General features: G+C 44.7%; 1 protein-coding gene across 1 annotated transcript in view; it reads right to left on the minus strand.

Annotated features, from left to right (window-relative positions):
* Window positions 1-13,667, minus strand: part of LOC108708826 (protein Atg16l2) — a 37,127-nt gene extending 23,460 nt beyond the window's left edge. The window contains exon 1 of the mRNA XM_018247890.2: window positions 13,402-13,667. Within this exon, the coding sequence (XP_018103379.2) occupies window positions 13,402-13,600 (199 nt within the window). The 5' untranslated portion in view covers window positions 13,601-13,667. The remainder of the gene's footprint in view (window positions 1-13,401) is intronic.
* Between the last annotated feature and the right edge of the window lie 226 nt (window positions 13,668-13,893).

Here is a 13,893-nt window from a genome sequence, read left to right on the forward strand (position 1 = left end):
CATTCCCCTCTCCCCTCTCTCCACCCACCTCCCAGTGCACCCCTTCCCTAACTGCATTACAACACCTCTTTAATGTGTCCCATGTGACAAATGGGTTCCGCACCCCCTTTCTCATAGACTTCAAAAAGGAGTGAAATGTAAGTGAGGAACGGTCAGTGTTATTTAATAGACACCCTAAGTGCAGCGTTATCATCATGTCACCATACCTACAAGCCCCAATACCTATAGCTGCTGCTGATGTCCCATGGAGCTTCACTATGTGTGACCCCCCCCCCCCAGCAGCTGTTTTGGAGGATAAAATAGTTACAAGAAAGGGTTGGGGGCCCCCCAATTTCAGGTAGAAACACCCTAAGGCTCATACACCTCAGTAGGGGGTATCATCCCCCCAGCATTGGCTTGTCAATTACTAATCCTGCAGGCACCTCCTGCACTTATATAGTGACAATGGGGTTAATTTCCCTGTCTCACTATTGCTGTTTAAAGTACAAGTAAACCCTAAAAATAATTATGGTTAAAAATGTCATATTTTATATAGTGAACTTATTGCACGAGGCTAAAGTTTCAGCTTGTCCATAGCAGCAATGATCCAGGACTTCAAACTTGTCACAGGGGGTCACCATCTTGGAAAGTGTCTGTGACACTCACATGCTCAGTGGGCTCTGATTGGCTGTTGAGAAGCTAAGCTTAGGGCTCGTCACTAATTATCCAGCAGAAAATGAGCTTCCCTGGATGTAATATAAGCTGATGCTACAGGTTTGCTGATTATTCAATTCTGATGCTAATTGCACTGGTTTCTGTGCTGCCATGTAGTAATTATGTGTATTAATTACTAATCAGCCTTATATTGTGACATTTCTATTCTATGTGTCCTGTATATTGTGAGTGGCTCCCTAAGCTCAGTAAGTGACAGCAGCACAGAGCATGTGATCAGTGAATCAGCAGAAAAGAAGATGGGGAGCTACTAGGGCATCTTTGGAGACACAGATCTTTACTGCTAAAGGGCTGTGGTTGCCTTGGGCTGGTACAGAAGCACAAAACACCATGTACAACATTTCTAGCCACTTCTTTAGTTAGGCTTTAGTTCCCCTTTAAAGAGTTGATTTACACTGGCCTCAGGGAAGTGGTTTTTCTCTGTATCGGTTCTGCCCTCCCCAGTTCTACTGACCTCACTTGTACTTCCTGCTGTTTGGCTACAAGTAGAGTCGGCAGTTGCAGAGAAAGTGGCCACTTACAGGTTGGTAGAAAATACCCCGGGTTTAATGCCCCAATAGCTTTCATTCTGGTGCTTAATGCCTGAAGGAGAGATGCAGGACAGGGTGCTGTGGGTTTGTGCAAGAGATGGACCGGATTATGAGTGGTACAAAACCTCAGGAAAATAATGTCCATATGTACACACAGAATTTGGGCAAACTGAGCTCAGATTAAGAATCTAGTGCAGCTCCAAGACTGCATGCGTTCTTCAGCATTTTTAATGTTATTTCATGTTTAACTATGACCCATATTCTCCTGGGGGACCCCCGGGGGGTTTAGTTAAAAATAAAAGCTGTCGATTAAGTGAGTTTCAGTTTTACATCACTGAGCGATAACGGAGCGATTCTCTGCAGGACTGCGGCTCACAGGCGACACACCACAAGCGAATCAGTCGATACGGGGCAACGTGTGGCCCTCCAGCTTCACAGGTGCAGGGGGAAGTGGTTTTTCTCAGAGAGAGACCTCAGAAGTCACAGACTCACATGACCTACTTTGTGACTAGAGGGGAACGACACTATTCTCACTATTCTCACTCCAGGGGTGGTTCCCCTTTAAATTAACTGTTTGTATGATGTAGAGATGGATATTCTGAGTCAATTTGCAATTGGTTTTCATTTTTTATTATTCGTGTTTTTTTCTTATTTAGCTTTTAATTCAGCAGCTCTCCAGTTTGCAGTTTCAGTCATCTGGTTGCTAGGGTCCAAATTCCCCTAGCAACCATGCATTGATATGAATAAGAGACTGGAATATGAATAGGAGAGGACTGAATAGAAAGAGGAGTAATAAAAAGTAACAATAACAATACATTTGTAGCCTTACAGAGCATTTGTTTTTTAGATGGGGGCAGTGACCCCCATTTGAAAAGCTGGAAAGAGTCAGAAGAAGGTGGCAAATAATTAAAAAATGATTAAAATTAAATAATGAAGACCAATTAAAAAGTTGCTTAGAATTGGCCATTCTAAAACATACTAAAAGTTAACTTGAACATGAATAACCCCTTTAAAGGGGAAATTGGCAAGTCTGGAAGTGATCTGAGCAACTGAGGTTTTTGTGGGTTTTGTTCTTAATCCTCATTCAGCTCTAGAGTAAAGCGTCTGCAGATCTGTCTGGGGGATGCGGCCGCAGCATCTACATTATAATAGTGACTTTGTGTTCAGACCTGCCTGGTTGCTATGGTCTCTGCATCCACAGCAACCACAGAGCAGATTAAATGCCAAACTGGGCAGTTGTAACACTGAAAGGTAAAAAGCTATAAGCCCAAATGCTACAGTATTTTCCATCCACCGGACATCCTTCAAGCTAGAATGTTAACTTCCCCTTGAAATATGCAGAAAACATGCATTAGCCCCAACCAGCTACTTCTTGGCTTTTAAATCTGAGGTACGGCCAAACTTTGCCCCTAAATAATCCATCTCAGTATATATGCTTTTCCAGAAACAGCCAGAACTGGCCTACTGAGTGCAGGAACCGACGATACAGCAATAAATTCTTTCTCTGTTTTTGCATAAATTTTACTTTACATTTTATGGTAAAATCTGCAGGAACAGCCCGGCCACTGCCTCCAAATAGCATAAACATCTTAGTTACAAAATGTGTCAAAAGAAACCAGAAGTGAACCAATGGCTTTTGTTCTTCAACATATTAAAGGACAACTCCACCCGTGGAAAATCCCATGGCATGAAGCGCACACGATGTTACCGACGCGACTCCCTTCTATTGAGTTGGCCCAGGTATTGCTTGGGGGTCAATAAACCGCCCCAGGACACCAGACGGGCCCCAAAAGGAAGAGCTTTGCCAGTTCCCGTGGCATTTGAATTGCAAGTTCTCTCTGCTTGCACAACAACAACTTGGAGTCATCAGGTTATATGACTGTCAGCAGCAATCTGGCCCCGCAGGGAGTTGCTCCTTGAAGCAGAAGGACCTGGGAGTACTTGTATATTCAGCATTTTCCTGTACTAAACAGGGTATCGACCTACAGGAGGAAAAGGTTATACTTCCCCTTTACACTAGTGAGTCCCATAGTGAATATACTGTGCAGTTTAGGGCTCAAAGGGATAATAACAAATTAACAGTGAGGGAGATGCACAACTAGGGGCAACTGTGGGTTAAGGATAAAGTGCAAACGCCTGTGCAATGGAAACTACCCACTGGCGCCACCTAAAGGGGTTAAACAGTCCTACAGCTGTACATTCTATTTCTCTGCCAGGGACAATGTAATGTAGTGTCAGGCTCTCTCATTATTACTCTTATTACTCTCACTCTCAGCAGACTTTGCTTTTCCCACATGTGAAATCCCAAATACAGTTTTACTAAATTACACTACTGAGTCGCAACTCACTGAGGAACAACATAATCACATCCTACCTGCCATACTGCCCAGCCACCAAATATTATATCTGACTCTGTAGCCATGTTATGAGCTAAGGGGGCCCAGCCTGAAGGCCAGTTAGGGGGAGATTTGGGGTAAGTGCTTATTTGTGCCCTGGGTACCCCTGGAACTATAGCAGGGTGACACCCCAATGTTTCTATATATCTGTAACCTTGTTATGAGCTAAGGGGGCCCAGCCTGAAGGCCAGTTAGGGGGAGATTTGGGGTAAGTGTTTATTTGTACCCTGGGTACCCCTGGAACTATAGCAGGGTGACACCCCAATGTTTCTATATATCTGTAACCTTGTTATGAGCTAAGGGGGCCCAGTCTGAAGGTCAGTTAGGGGGAGATTTGGGGTGAGTGTTTATTTGTACCCCGGGTACCCCTGGAACTATAGCAGGGTGACTGTTACCCCAATGTTTCTATATATCTGTAACCTTGTTATGAGCTAAGGGGGCCCAGTCTGAAGGTCAGTTAGGGGGAGATTTGGGGTGAGTGTTTATTGTGCCCTGGGTACCCCTGGAACTATAGCAGGGTGACACCCCAATGTTTCTATATATCTGTAACCTTGTTATGAGCTAAGGGGGCCCAGTCTGAAGGTCAGTTAGGGGGAGATTTGGGGTGAGTGTTTATTTGTACCCGGGTACCCCTGGAACTATAGCAGGGTGACTGTTACCCCAATGTTTCTATATATCTGTAACCTTGTTATGAGCTAAGGGGGCCCAGTCTGAAGGTCAGTTAGGGGGAGATTTGGGTGAGTGTTTATTTGTGCCCTGGGTACCCCTGGAACTATAGGCAGGGTGACACCCCATGTTTCTATATATCTGTAACCTTGTTATGAGCTAAGGGGGCCCAGTCTGAAGGTCAGTTAGGGGAGATTTGGGTGAGTGTTTATTTGTACCCCGGGTACCCCTGGAACTATAGCAGGGTGACTGTTACCCCAATGTTTCTATATATCTGTAACCTTGTTATGAGTTAAGGGGGCCCAGTCTGAAGGTCAGTTAGGGGGAGATTTGGGGTGAGTGTTTATTTGTACCCCGGGTACCCCTGGAACTATAGCAGGGTGACTGTTACCCCAATGTTTCTATATATCTGTAACCTTGTTATGAGCTAAGGGGGCCCAGTCTGAAGGTCAGTTAGGGGGAGATTTGGGGTGAGTGTTTATTTGTACCCAGGGTGACTGTTACCCCAATGTTTCTATATATGTGTAACCTTGTTATGAGCTAAGGGGGCCCAGTCTGAAGGTCAGTTAGGGGGAGATTTGGGGTGAGTGTTTATTTGTACCCAGGGTGACTGTTACCCCAATGTTTCTATATATCTGTAACCTTGTTATGAGCTAAGGGGGCCCAGTCTGAAGGTCAGTTAGGGGGAGATTTGGGGTGAGTGCTTATTTGTACCCTGGGTACCCCTTGAACTATAGCAGGGTGACACCCCAATGTTTCTATATATCTGTAACCTTGTTATGAGCTAAGGGGGCCCAGTCTGAAGGTCAGTTAGGGGGAGATTTGGGGTGAGTGCTTATTTGTGCCCTGGGTACCCCGTTATACCAGTATTTCTATAAGGGAACTCGGATGTTGTAACAGCACAAAGGAGGGATATTGAGCAAAGATCGTATAAGAACCTAAAATTTACACATCTAAGAAATTTAAAGATCTCCAGAAATCCATCCTATAAATGTTATTGTACTCAGTCTCAGAAGCGTTTGAGAAGACAAATTCAGATATTTCTAGAGATAAGGAGTATTGGGGGGAATCACCAGGAGACTCCATTATAATGGGCCATAGAATCCGCAGGGAGACACTGGAAATTTACAATGAACTTTAGTATCGGACGGGTTACAGGTCTGTGAGCTGAAAGTGCCGGAAAGAACTCAATGTGCAGTGACCCTTAGTCTAAATCCCCTGCACTGATAGTACAGACCAGGGATGAACCATAACAAAGATACAGGGGGGCAATTCAGTTCAAATAACACAGGGGTAAAATTATAAACTGTAGGGGAATCTCAGTACTGGAAATGGTTAAAAAGGTTGTTCCCCCTTTAAATTAACTGTTAGTATGATGTAGAGAGAGATATTCTGAGACAATTTGTAATCGGTTTTCATTTTTTATTATTTGTGGTTTTTGACTTATTTAGCTTTTTATTCAGCAGCTCTCCAGTTTGTAATTTCAGCCATCTGGTTGCTAGGGTCCAAATTCCCCTAGCAACCATGCACTGATTTGAATAAGAGACTGGAATATGAATAGGAGAGACCTGAATAGAAAGATGAGTAATAAAAAGTAGCAATAACAACACATTTGTAGCCTTACGGAGCATTTGTTTTTAGATGGGGGTTAGTGATTTTTGAAAGCTGTAAAAAGAGTCAAAAGAAGGCAAATAATTAAAAAACTACACAAAATAAAAAACATAGGCCAATGGAAAAGTTGTTTAGAATTAGCCATTCTATAACATATTTAAAGTTGAACCACCCCTTTACTCACATTAGCAGCAAACCTAATACATGTTTCACAGATGCACCTCTGCTTCAATTGCAAATAAACACAGTGGGGATCATTTATCAACACCGGGCAAATTTGCCCATGGGCAGTAACCCATGGCAACCAATCAAATTGCTGCATTCATTGTTCTACTTGAAGCTGGCTTTAAAAAGCTAATCACCGATTGGTTGTTATAGGTAACTGTCCACAGGCAAATTTGCCCAGTGTTGATAAATGAGCCCCAGTGTATATTCATCCAGTAATGGGGATCAGCTAGGATCTGTGCAGCCACTGGGACAGAATGTTCTGTTATACAGATAGCTAGAATCTCAGCTGCCATAAAGCAGGACAGGACTGCTGCTTACAATGGGGATCAGATAGGATCTGTGCAGCCACTGGGACAGAATGTTCTGTTATACAGATAGCTAGAATCTCAGCTGCCATAAAGCAGGACAGGACTGCTGCTTACAATGGGGATCAGATAGGATCTGTGCAGCCACTGGGACAGAATTCTCTGTTATACAGATAGCTAGAATCTCAGCTGCCATAAAGCAGGACAGGACTGCTGCTTACAATGGGGATCAGATAGGATCTGTGCAGCCACTGGGACAGAATGTTCTGTTATACAGATAGCTAGAATCTCAGCTGCCATAAAGCAGGACAGGACTGCTGCTTACAATGGGGATCAGATAAGATCTGTGCAGCCACTGGGACAGAATGCTCTGTTATACAGATAGCTAGAATCTCAGCTGTCATAAAGCAGGACAGGACTGCCGCTTACAATTGAGATCAGATAGGATCTGTGCAGCCACTGGGACAGAATGTTCTGTTATACAGATAGCTAGAATCTCAGCTGCCATAAAGCAGGACAGGACTGCTGCTTACAATGGGGATCAGATAGGATCTGTGCAGCCACTGGGACAGAATGTTCTGTTATACAGATAGCTAGAATCTCAGCTGCCATAAAGCAGGACAGGACTGCTGCTTACAATGGGGATCAGATAGGATCTGTGCAGCCACTGTACAGAATGTTCTGTTATACAGATAGCTAGAATCTCAGCTGCCATAAAGCAGGGATACATATCTGACAGCGTTAAGCAGTAAAGCAGAATGTGGAATGTAAAGGAAATGTGGAAACCCACACAAAAAGGAAAGTGTATGGGGTTCAGTGAGTGAGTGCAACATTGTGTCAGTGAAGTTCAAATAAAATCTCAAACCCAAAGTGCTGGGTTATTCATTAAACTGAATGTGTCTCAATGAGAAGAACTTTCCCTGAATTGTAAGATGACACTTCTACTGCAATCACATTCACATGGATATAAACCCAAAGTACAGTGTTTCTCCAGCAAAAGAAACTTTGTTCTAAGCAACTTCCCAATATCCATTCATTCCTCATTCTCACTGGGTTTATAGTTCTGTGTAACTGTCATTGTGTCTGTCCCTTTCTCTTCTCTGCACTGCTGCCTCTGACTCCTGATACAACTTCCCAATATCCATTCATTCCTCATTCTCACTGGGTTTATAGTTCTGTGTAACTGTCATTGTGTCTGTCCCTTTCTCTGCACTGCTGCTTCTGACTCCTGATACAACTTCCCAATATCCATTCATTCCTCATTCTCACTGGGTTTATAGTTCTGTGTAACTGTCATTGTGTCTGTCCCTTTCTCTGCACTGCTGCCTCTGACTCCTGATACAACTTCCCAATATCCATTCATTCCTCATTCTCACTGGGTTTATAGTTCTGTGTAACTGTCATTGTGTCTGTCCCTTTCTCTGCACTGCTGCCTCTGACTCCTGATACAACTTCCCAATATCCATTCATTCCTCATTCTCACTGGGTTTATAGTTCTGTGTAACTGTCATTGTGTCTGTCCCTTTCTCTGCACTGCTGCTTCTGACTCCTGATACAACTTCCCAATATCCATTCATTCCTCATTCTCACTGGGTTTATAGTTCTGTGTAACTGTCATTGTGTCTGTCCCTTTCTCTGCACTGCTGCCTCTGACTCCTGATACAACTTCCCAATATCCATTCATTCCTCATTCTCACTGGGTTTATAGTTCTGTGTAACTGTCATTGTGTCTGTCCCTTTCTCTGCACTGCTGCCTCTGACTCCTGATACAACTTCCCAATATCCATTCATTCCTCGTACTCTTATAGTTCTGTGTAACTGACATTGCTATTATGTGTCTGTCTGTTGGTCTCTCACTTTATGTCTGGTGCTTTCTGTACTCTAGGTTTTGAAACAATGAAACAGAAGAAGAATACAATTCATGAGTCTTTACATTGTTTGACTTGATATATATTAACTCTGCAATTGGGAATTTAATCTGCCTCCTGGTTGCTAAGGACCCTAGTAACCAGGCATTAGTGAGTGGCAGAATAAGCAATGGAGACGAGAGGAATAGAAAGAAAGGCAAACAATGAAATTAATAACAGAAATGCAGCTTTGTGGCCTCTCTATTTACTAGTTGCCAGGGACAATGACCCTAGCAACCTGACAGTTTACCTTAGAAGAGAGTCAGAATGGAAAGGCAACACATACATTACTAACTAGCTCACATTTCATTGACTTGTCCCTAATTTTCATCTGGGTGTCAGGGTTATCAACGGACAAGAATATGGAGACAAGTAAAGCTAAATTGTTGCACATGCAGTGTGTGTAAGTACAACACAATGGGCAACAAACACAAAAATGAGAGGTCAGAAGGGGTTAAATTCACTGTGGTTGCCCCTCCCCCTTATACAGAGAGTCTTTCAGCTGCTGCCTGGTGGATAAATGGGCACATTGTACCCAAAGAGTGTTAGTGTGTCCCCCAGCAGTGCAAGTGTATTAAAGGGGTTGTTCACCTTTAAATTAACTGTTAGTATGATGTAGAGCGGGATATTCTGAGACAATTCGTAATTGGTTTTCATTTTTTATTATTTGTGGTTTTTGAGTTATTGAGCTTTTTATTCAGCAGCTCTCCAGCTTGTAATTTCAGCCATCTGGTTGCTAGGGTCCAAATTCCCCTAGCAACCATACTAAAACATACTAAAAGTTATCTTAAAGGGGAACCACCCCTTTAACACCAGCAGAGGGTTAATAAACTGGTGCTCAGGCCGCTATATGCCCCCAAGAGTCAAATTACGATGGAAGCAGATCCAGCACTTGTTGGGGGGCCTGATTTTTCCTGCAATTGGAACAGCACCACATGCTCGACTTAAAGGGGAAATAAAAAAAAAATAAAAATAAAAAATATATATATATATATATATATATATATATAGATACCTTAATCTTGTATGTAACCAATCAAGAACCACGAGCAGCAGATAAGGACAGGGTTTGGGACAACTTTGCCTTTATTTAGTAGATTTTATGGGACATAACCTGCCTCTGTGCTGCTGCTTCTGCTTCTGGTGTGTCTTGTCTAATAGTGACACTTACCTACTATTCCTAACAACTGTGTGTCATATGCACATCCAGGAGCATCCTATACACACACACACACATTCACACACACACACACACACACATTCTTACAGGTGTCTCTTCACAACAAGTTGGACATGAACACGTGTGAGTCAAGCACCCACCACCCATGGACTCCGGGGACACAAAGAATCAGATGTGTTCTGAGTTTAGGGGTGCAAGGTAGTGTGACTTCTCTGAACATAGTATCATAAAGGAGAAGACAAAGGTGGAGACAGTAGGACAAGTTGGAGACAGTAGGATAAAGTGGAGACAATAAGACAAAGTGGAGACAGCAAGAACAGGTTTAGACAGCAGGAAAATGTGGAAACAATAGGAAAAAGTGTAGACATTAGGACATTAGGTACAGTAGGACAGGGTGGAGACAGTAGGAAAAAATGGGGACAGAAGGACAAGGTGGAGACAGTAGAAGGAAGTGGAGACAGTAGGACAAAGTGGAGACAGTAGGACAAAGTGGAGACAGTAGGACAAAGTGGAGACAGTAGGACAAAGTGGAGACAGTAGGACAAAGTGGAGACAGTGGGACAAAGTGGAAACAGTGGGACAAAGTGGAGACAGTGGGACAAAGTGGAGACCGTGGGACAAAGTGGAGACCGTGGGACAAAGTGGAGACCGTGGGACAAAGTGGAGACCGTGGGACAAAGTGGAGACCGTGGGACAAAGTGGAGACCGTGGGACAAAGTGGAGACCGTGGGACAAAGTGGAGACAGTGGGACAAAGTGGAGACAGTGGGACAAAGTGGAGACAGTGGGACAAAGTGGAGACAGTGGGACAAGGTGGAGACAGTGGGAGAAGTTGAAGACAGTAGGACAAGGTGGAGACAGTAGGACAAGGTGGAGACAGTAGGACAAGGTGGAGAAAGTAGGACAAGGTGGAGAAAGTAGGACAAGGTGGAGAAAGTAGGACAAGGTGGAGAAAGTAGGACAAGGTGGAGACAGTGGGACAAGCGAGAGACAGTAGAAAGAATTAGGGACAGTAGGACAGGGTGGAGACAGTAGGAAAAAATGGGGACAGAAGGATATGGTGGAGACAGTAGGATAAGGGGGAGACAGTAGGATAAGGGGGAGACAGTAGGACAAGGTGGAGACAGTAGGACAAGGTGGAGAAAGTAGGACAAGGTGGAGAAATTAGGACAAGGTGGAGAAAGTAGGACGAGGTGGAGACAGTAGGACAAGGTGGAGACAGTAGGACAAGGTGGAGACAGTAGGACAAGGTGGAGACAGTAGGACAAGGTGGAGACAGTAGGACAAGGTGGAGACAGTAAAACAAGGTGGAGACAGTGGGACAAGGTGAATACAATAGAAAGAAGTGGAGACAGTAGGACAAGGTGGAGACAGTAGGAAGAAGTGGAGACAGTAGGAAGAGGTGGAGACAGTAGGAAGAGGTGGAGACAGTAGGAAGAGGTGGAGACAGTAGGAAGGAGTGGAGACAGTAGGACAAGGTGGAGACTGTGGGGCAAGGTGGAGACTGTGGGGCAAGGTGGAGACTGTGGGGCAAGGTGGAGACTGTGGGGCAAGGTGGAGACTGTGGGGCAAAGTGGAGACTGTGGGGCGAGGTGGAGACTGTGGGGCGAGGTGGAGACTGTGGGGCGAGGTGGAGACTGTGGGGCGAGGTGGAGACTGTGGGGCGAGGTGGAGACTGTGGGGCGAGGTGGAGACTGTGGGGCGAGGTGGAGACTGTGGGGCGAGGTGGAGACTGTGGGGCAAGGTGGAGAAGGTAGGAAGAAGTGGAGAGAGTAGGACAAGGTGGAGACAGCAGGGCTAGAGGAATTCCTCAGAATGTAGCTACTACAATATGTGCCAATTAAAAGGTAACTACACTCAGACTTATTGTTCAGCCAGGAAACAGGTTTAACGAGCACAGGAGTCATTAAAACCCAATCTGTGAGTCTGATTTCAGCGCCGCAGGGAAAGGTCACACTGTGATCAGATTGTGGGATATTTACCACCCATTAAAATCACTTATAAACGAGTCATGTTAGTAAAACTGCCAGTCACACACAATATTATTACTGCAGGTTCCTCATGTTAATGGCCACACACAGTGTATCTGCTACTGAGTCAGGCACAGCAGTGCACAGTGGGTGATGCACAGAGACTGTTGCACTGTTCTGCGACACACACTGTCATGTTACCAGATCATCACAAACAGGGATTTTACCCTACATTAACCAATAAGGCTTACAGAATAAAATACTGGCACACAAGAGCTTACAATTTAAACGGATGGGGAATAATTGTATATAATAGGGTTCTCAACAGAAGGCTTTCAGTACTGGGGCAATGCAGTTGCTGTGGGGCATTAGTATTATTATCAACTCTTCTGCTGTCAGACTACAATTCCCATAATGCCCTGGCAGACAACAGCTCCAAGGATGCTGGGAGTTGTAGTACAACAAAAGATAGAGGATTCTTGTTAGACTGCCCCAATGTGTCCCAGTTTCTTCCCCACCTCTACACACCTGTTACCTGTCACTGCAGTTCCACATTAGTTATAGTGCAACCTGCAACTCTGCACTTGATGAACTACAATTCCCACCATTTCTCCACCACCTTTTATTATAGGAGAATGGGATGAATTCCAGTTCCAGTGCAAGTGGGTGGTGCAACCTGCACCTCGTTCAATTAACGGAGTGGTTCACCTTTGAATTGACGTTTTGTATGTTATAGAGTGGCTAATTCTAAACAACTTTTCAATTGGTCTTCATTTTTTTTTTTTAGGCTTTTTTAAAATTATTTACCTACTTCTTCTGACTCTTTCCAGCTTTCAAATGGGGGTCACTGACCCCATCTAAAAAACAAATGCTCCAGTGTTTTATTCAAATCAGTGTATGGTTGTTAGGGTAATTATGACCCTAGCAACCACATTATTAAACTTGCAAGCTGAAGAGCTGCTGAATAAAAAGCTAAATAACTCAAAAGCCACAAATATTAAAACAATGAAAACCAATTAAAAATTCTCTCTGAATATCAATCTTAACATCATACTAACAGTTAATTTAAAGGTGAACAACCCCTTTAAAAACATAAATGTCTTCAATCTGCCAGTATCCAGCTACGGATGAACTACATCTCGACATCACAATGGCCTGCTGGGAATTGTAGTTCAGCAGCTGGAAAGTCAGAGTCACTGTAAGTAAATCAAGTCAATCACTGAAGGATTATCAGAGTGCTGGGAGTTGCAGTACACAATGGCATGCTGGGAATTGTAGCATCAGAGGGTGCTGGGAGTTGCAGTAAACAATTACATGCTGGGAATTGTAGCATCAGAGGGTGCTGGGAGTTGCAGTACACAATGGCATGCTGGGAATTGTAGCATCAGAGGGTGCTGGGAGTTACAGTACACAATGGCATGCTGGGAATTGTAGCATCAGAGGGTGCTGGGAGTTACAGTACACAATGGCATGCTGGGAATTGTAGCATCAGAGGGTGCTGGGAGTTGCAGTAAACAATTACATGCTGGGAATTGTAGCATCAGAGGGTGCTGGGAGTTGCAGATAAGAAAGGCCAGGAGGAATGAGAAGGATATTCAATGAGGGACAGGAAGTGGCGCTGGCAAAAGAGAAACAGAAAGTGGGCGTGAGTCTGGCTCCTGTCAGATATAACTAAGCAGGAAGGAGTTGCTTGTGGTCACAAGAGCTGACACTCTAGTCCGAGACAGGGGTTAAAGGGCAAGTAGGAAGTGACAAATAAATGCTGCCGAGTGAATCAGATACAGGGACTGTCCGTGTGACAGTGACAGTCCCCCCCCCGACCCGCAGTGTAACAGCCCCGGGCATTGCTGGGCACGACTGGCAGACTGTACCACTCTCGCTCCGGGTAGGGAACTTACACGACTGGATGACATCCTGGAAGCGGCCTTTCTGGTTCCTGTCCCGGTGCTTGAGCTGCCCAATGATGTGGCGCTTCCAGCCTGCGCCGGTGCCCCTGGATGTCGCGCCCGGTTGTTGTTGCTGCTGCTGCTGTCGCTTCCCGATCTCCCCCCCGTGCGCAGACATCGTCCCACCTGGAAACAACAAGAGCTGACACATTGGGGAAGGGGGCGGGCCGGCGGGGAGCCACGCCCACCGACTGACATCTCCAGGGGGCAGAGCAGTCACCGGACAAAACCAACTGCACGGGGGTGTGCAATAAAGGCAGTGGCCTCTCCTAATGTCAGGGCTGAGTCAATAATAGCGCGTATCTCCCCTAGGTGTCCTGCGTGGTTTTCCCCACTTTGTTACAGTTTTGAGGGAAGGAGAGAGAGGGACAGTTTTATTATTATCACTAATCAGAGGGTGTAAGGGCTGCTTCACCTTTACGTTAACTGTTACTATTTTATAGA

This window comes from Xenopus laevis, chromosome 2L (assembly GCF_017654675.1).
Source record: "Xenopus laevis strain J_2021 chromosome 2L, Xenopus_laevis_v10.1, whole genome shotgun sequence".
Lineage (NCBI taxonomy): Eukaryota > Metazoa > Chordata > Amphibia > Anura > Pipidae > Xenopus > Xenopus laevis.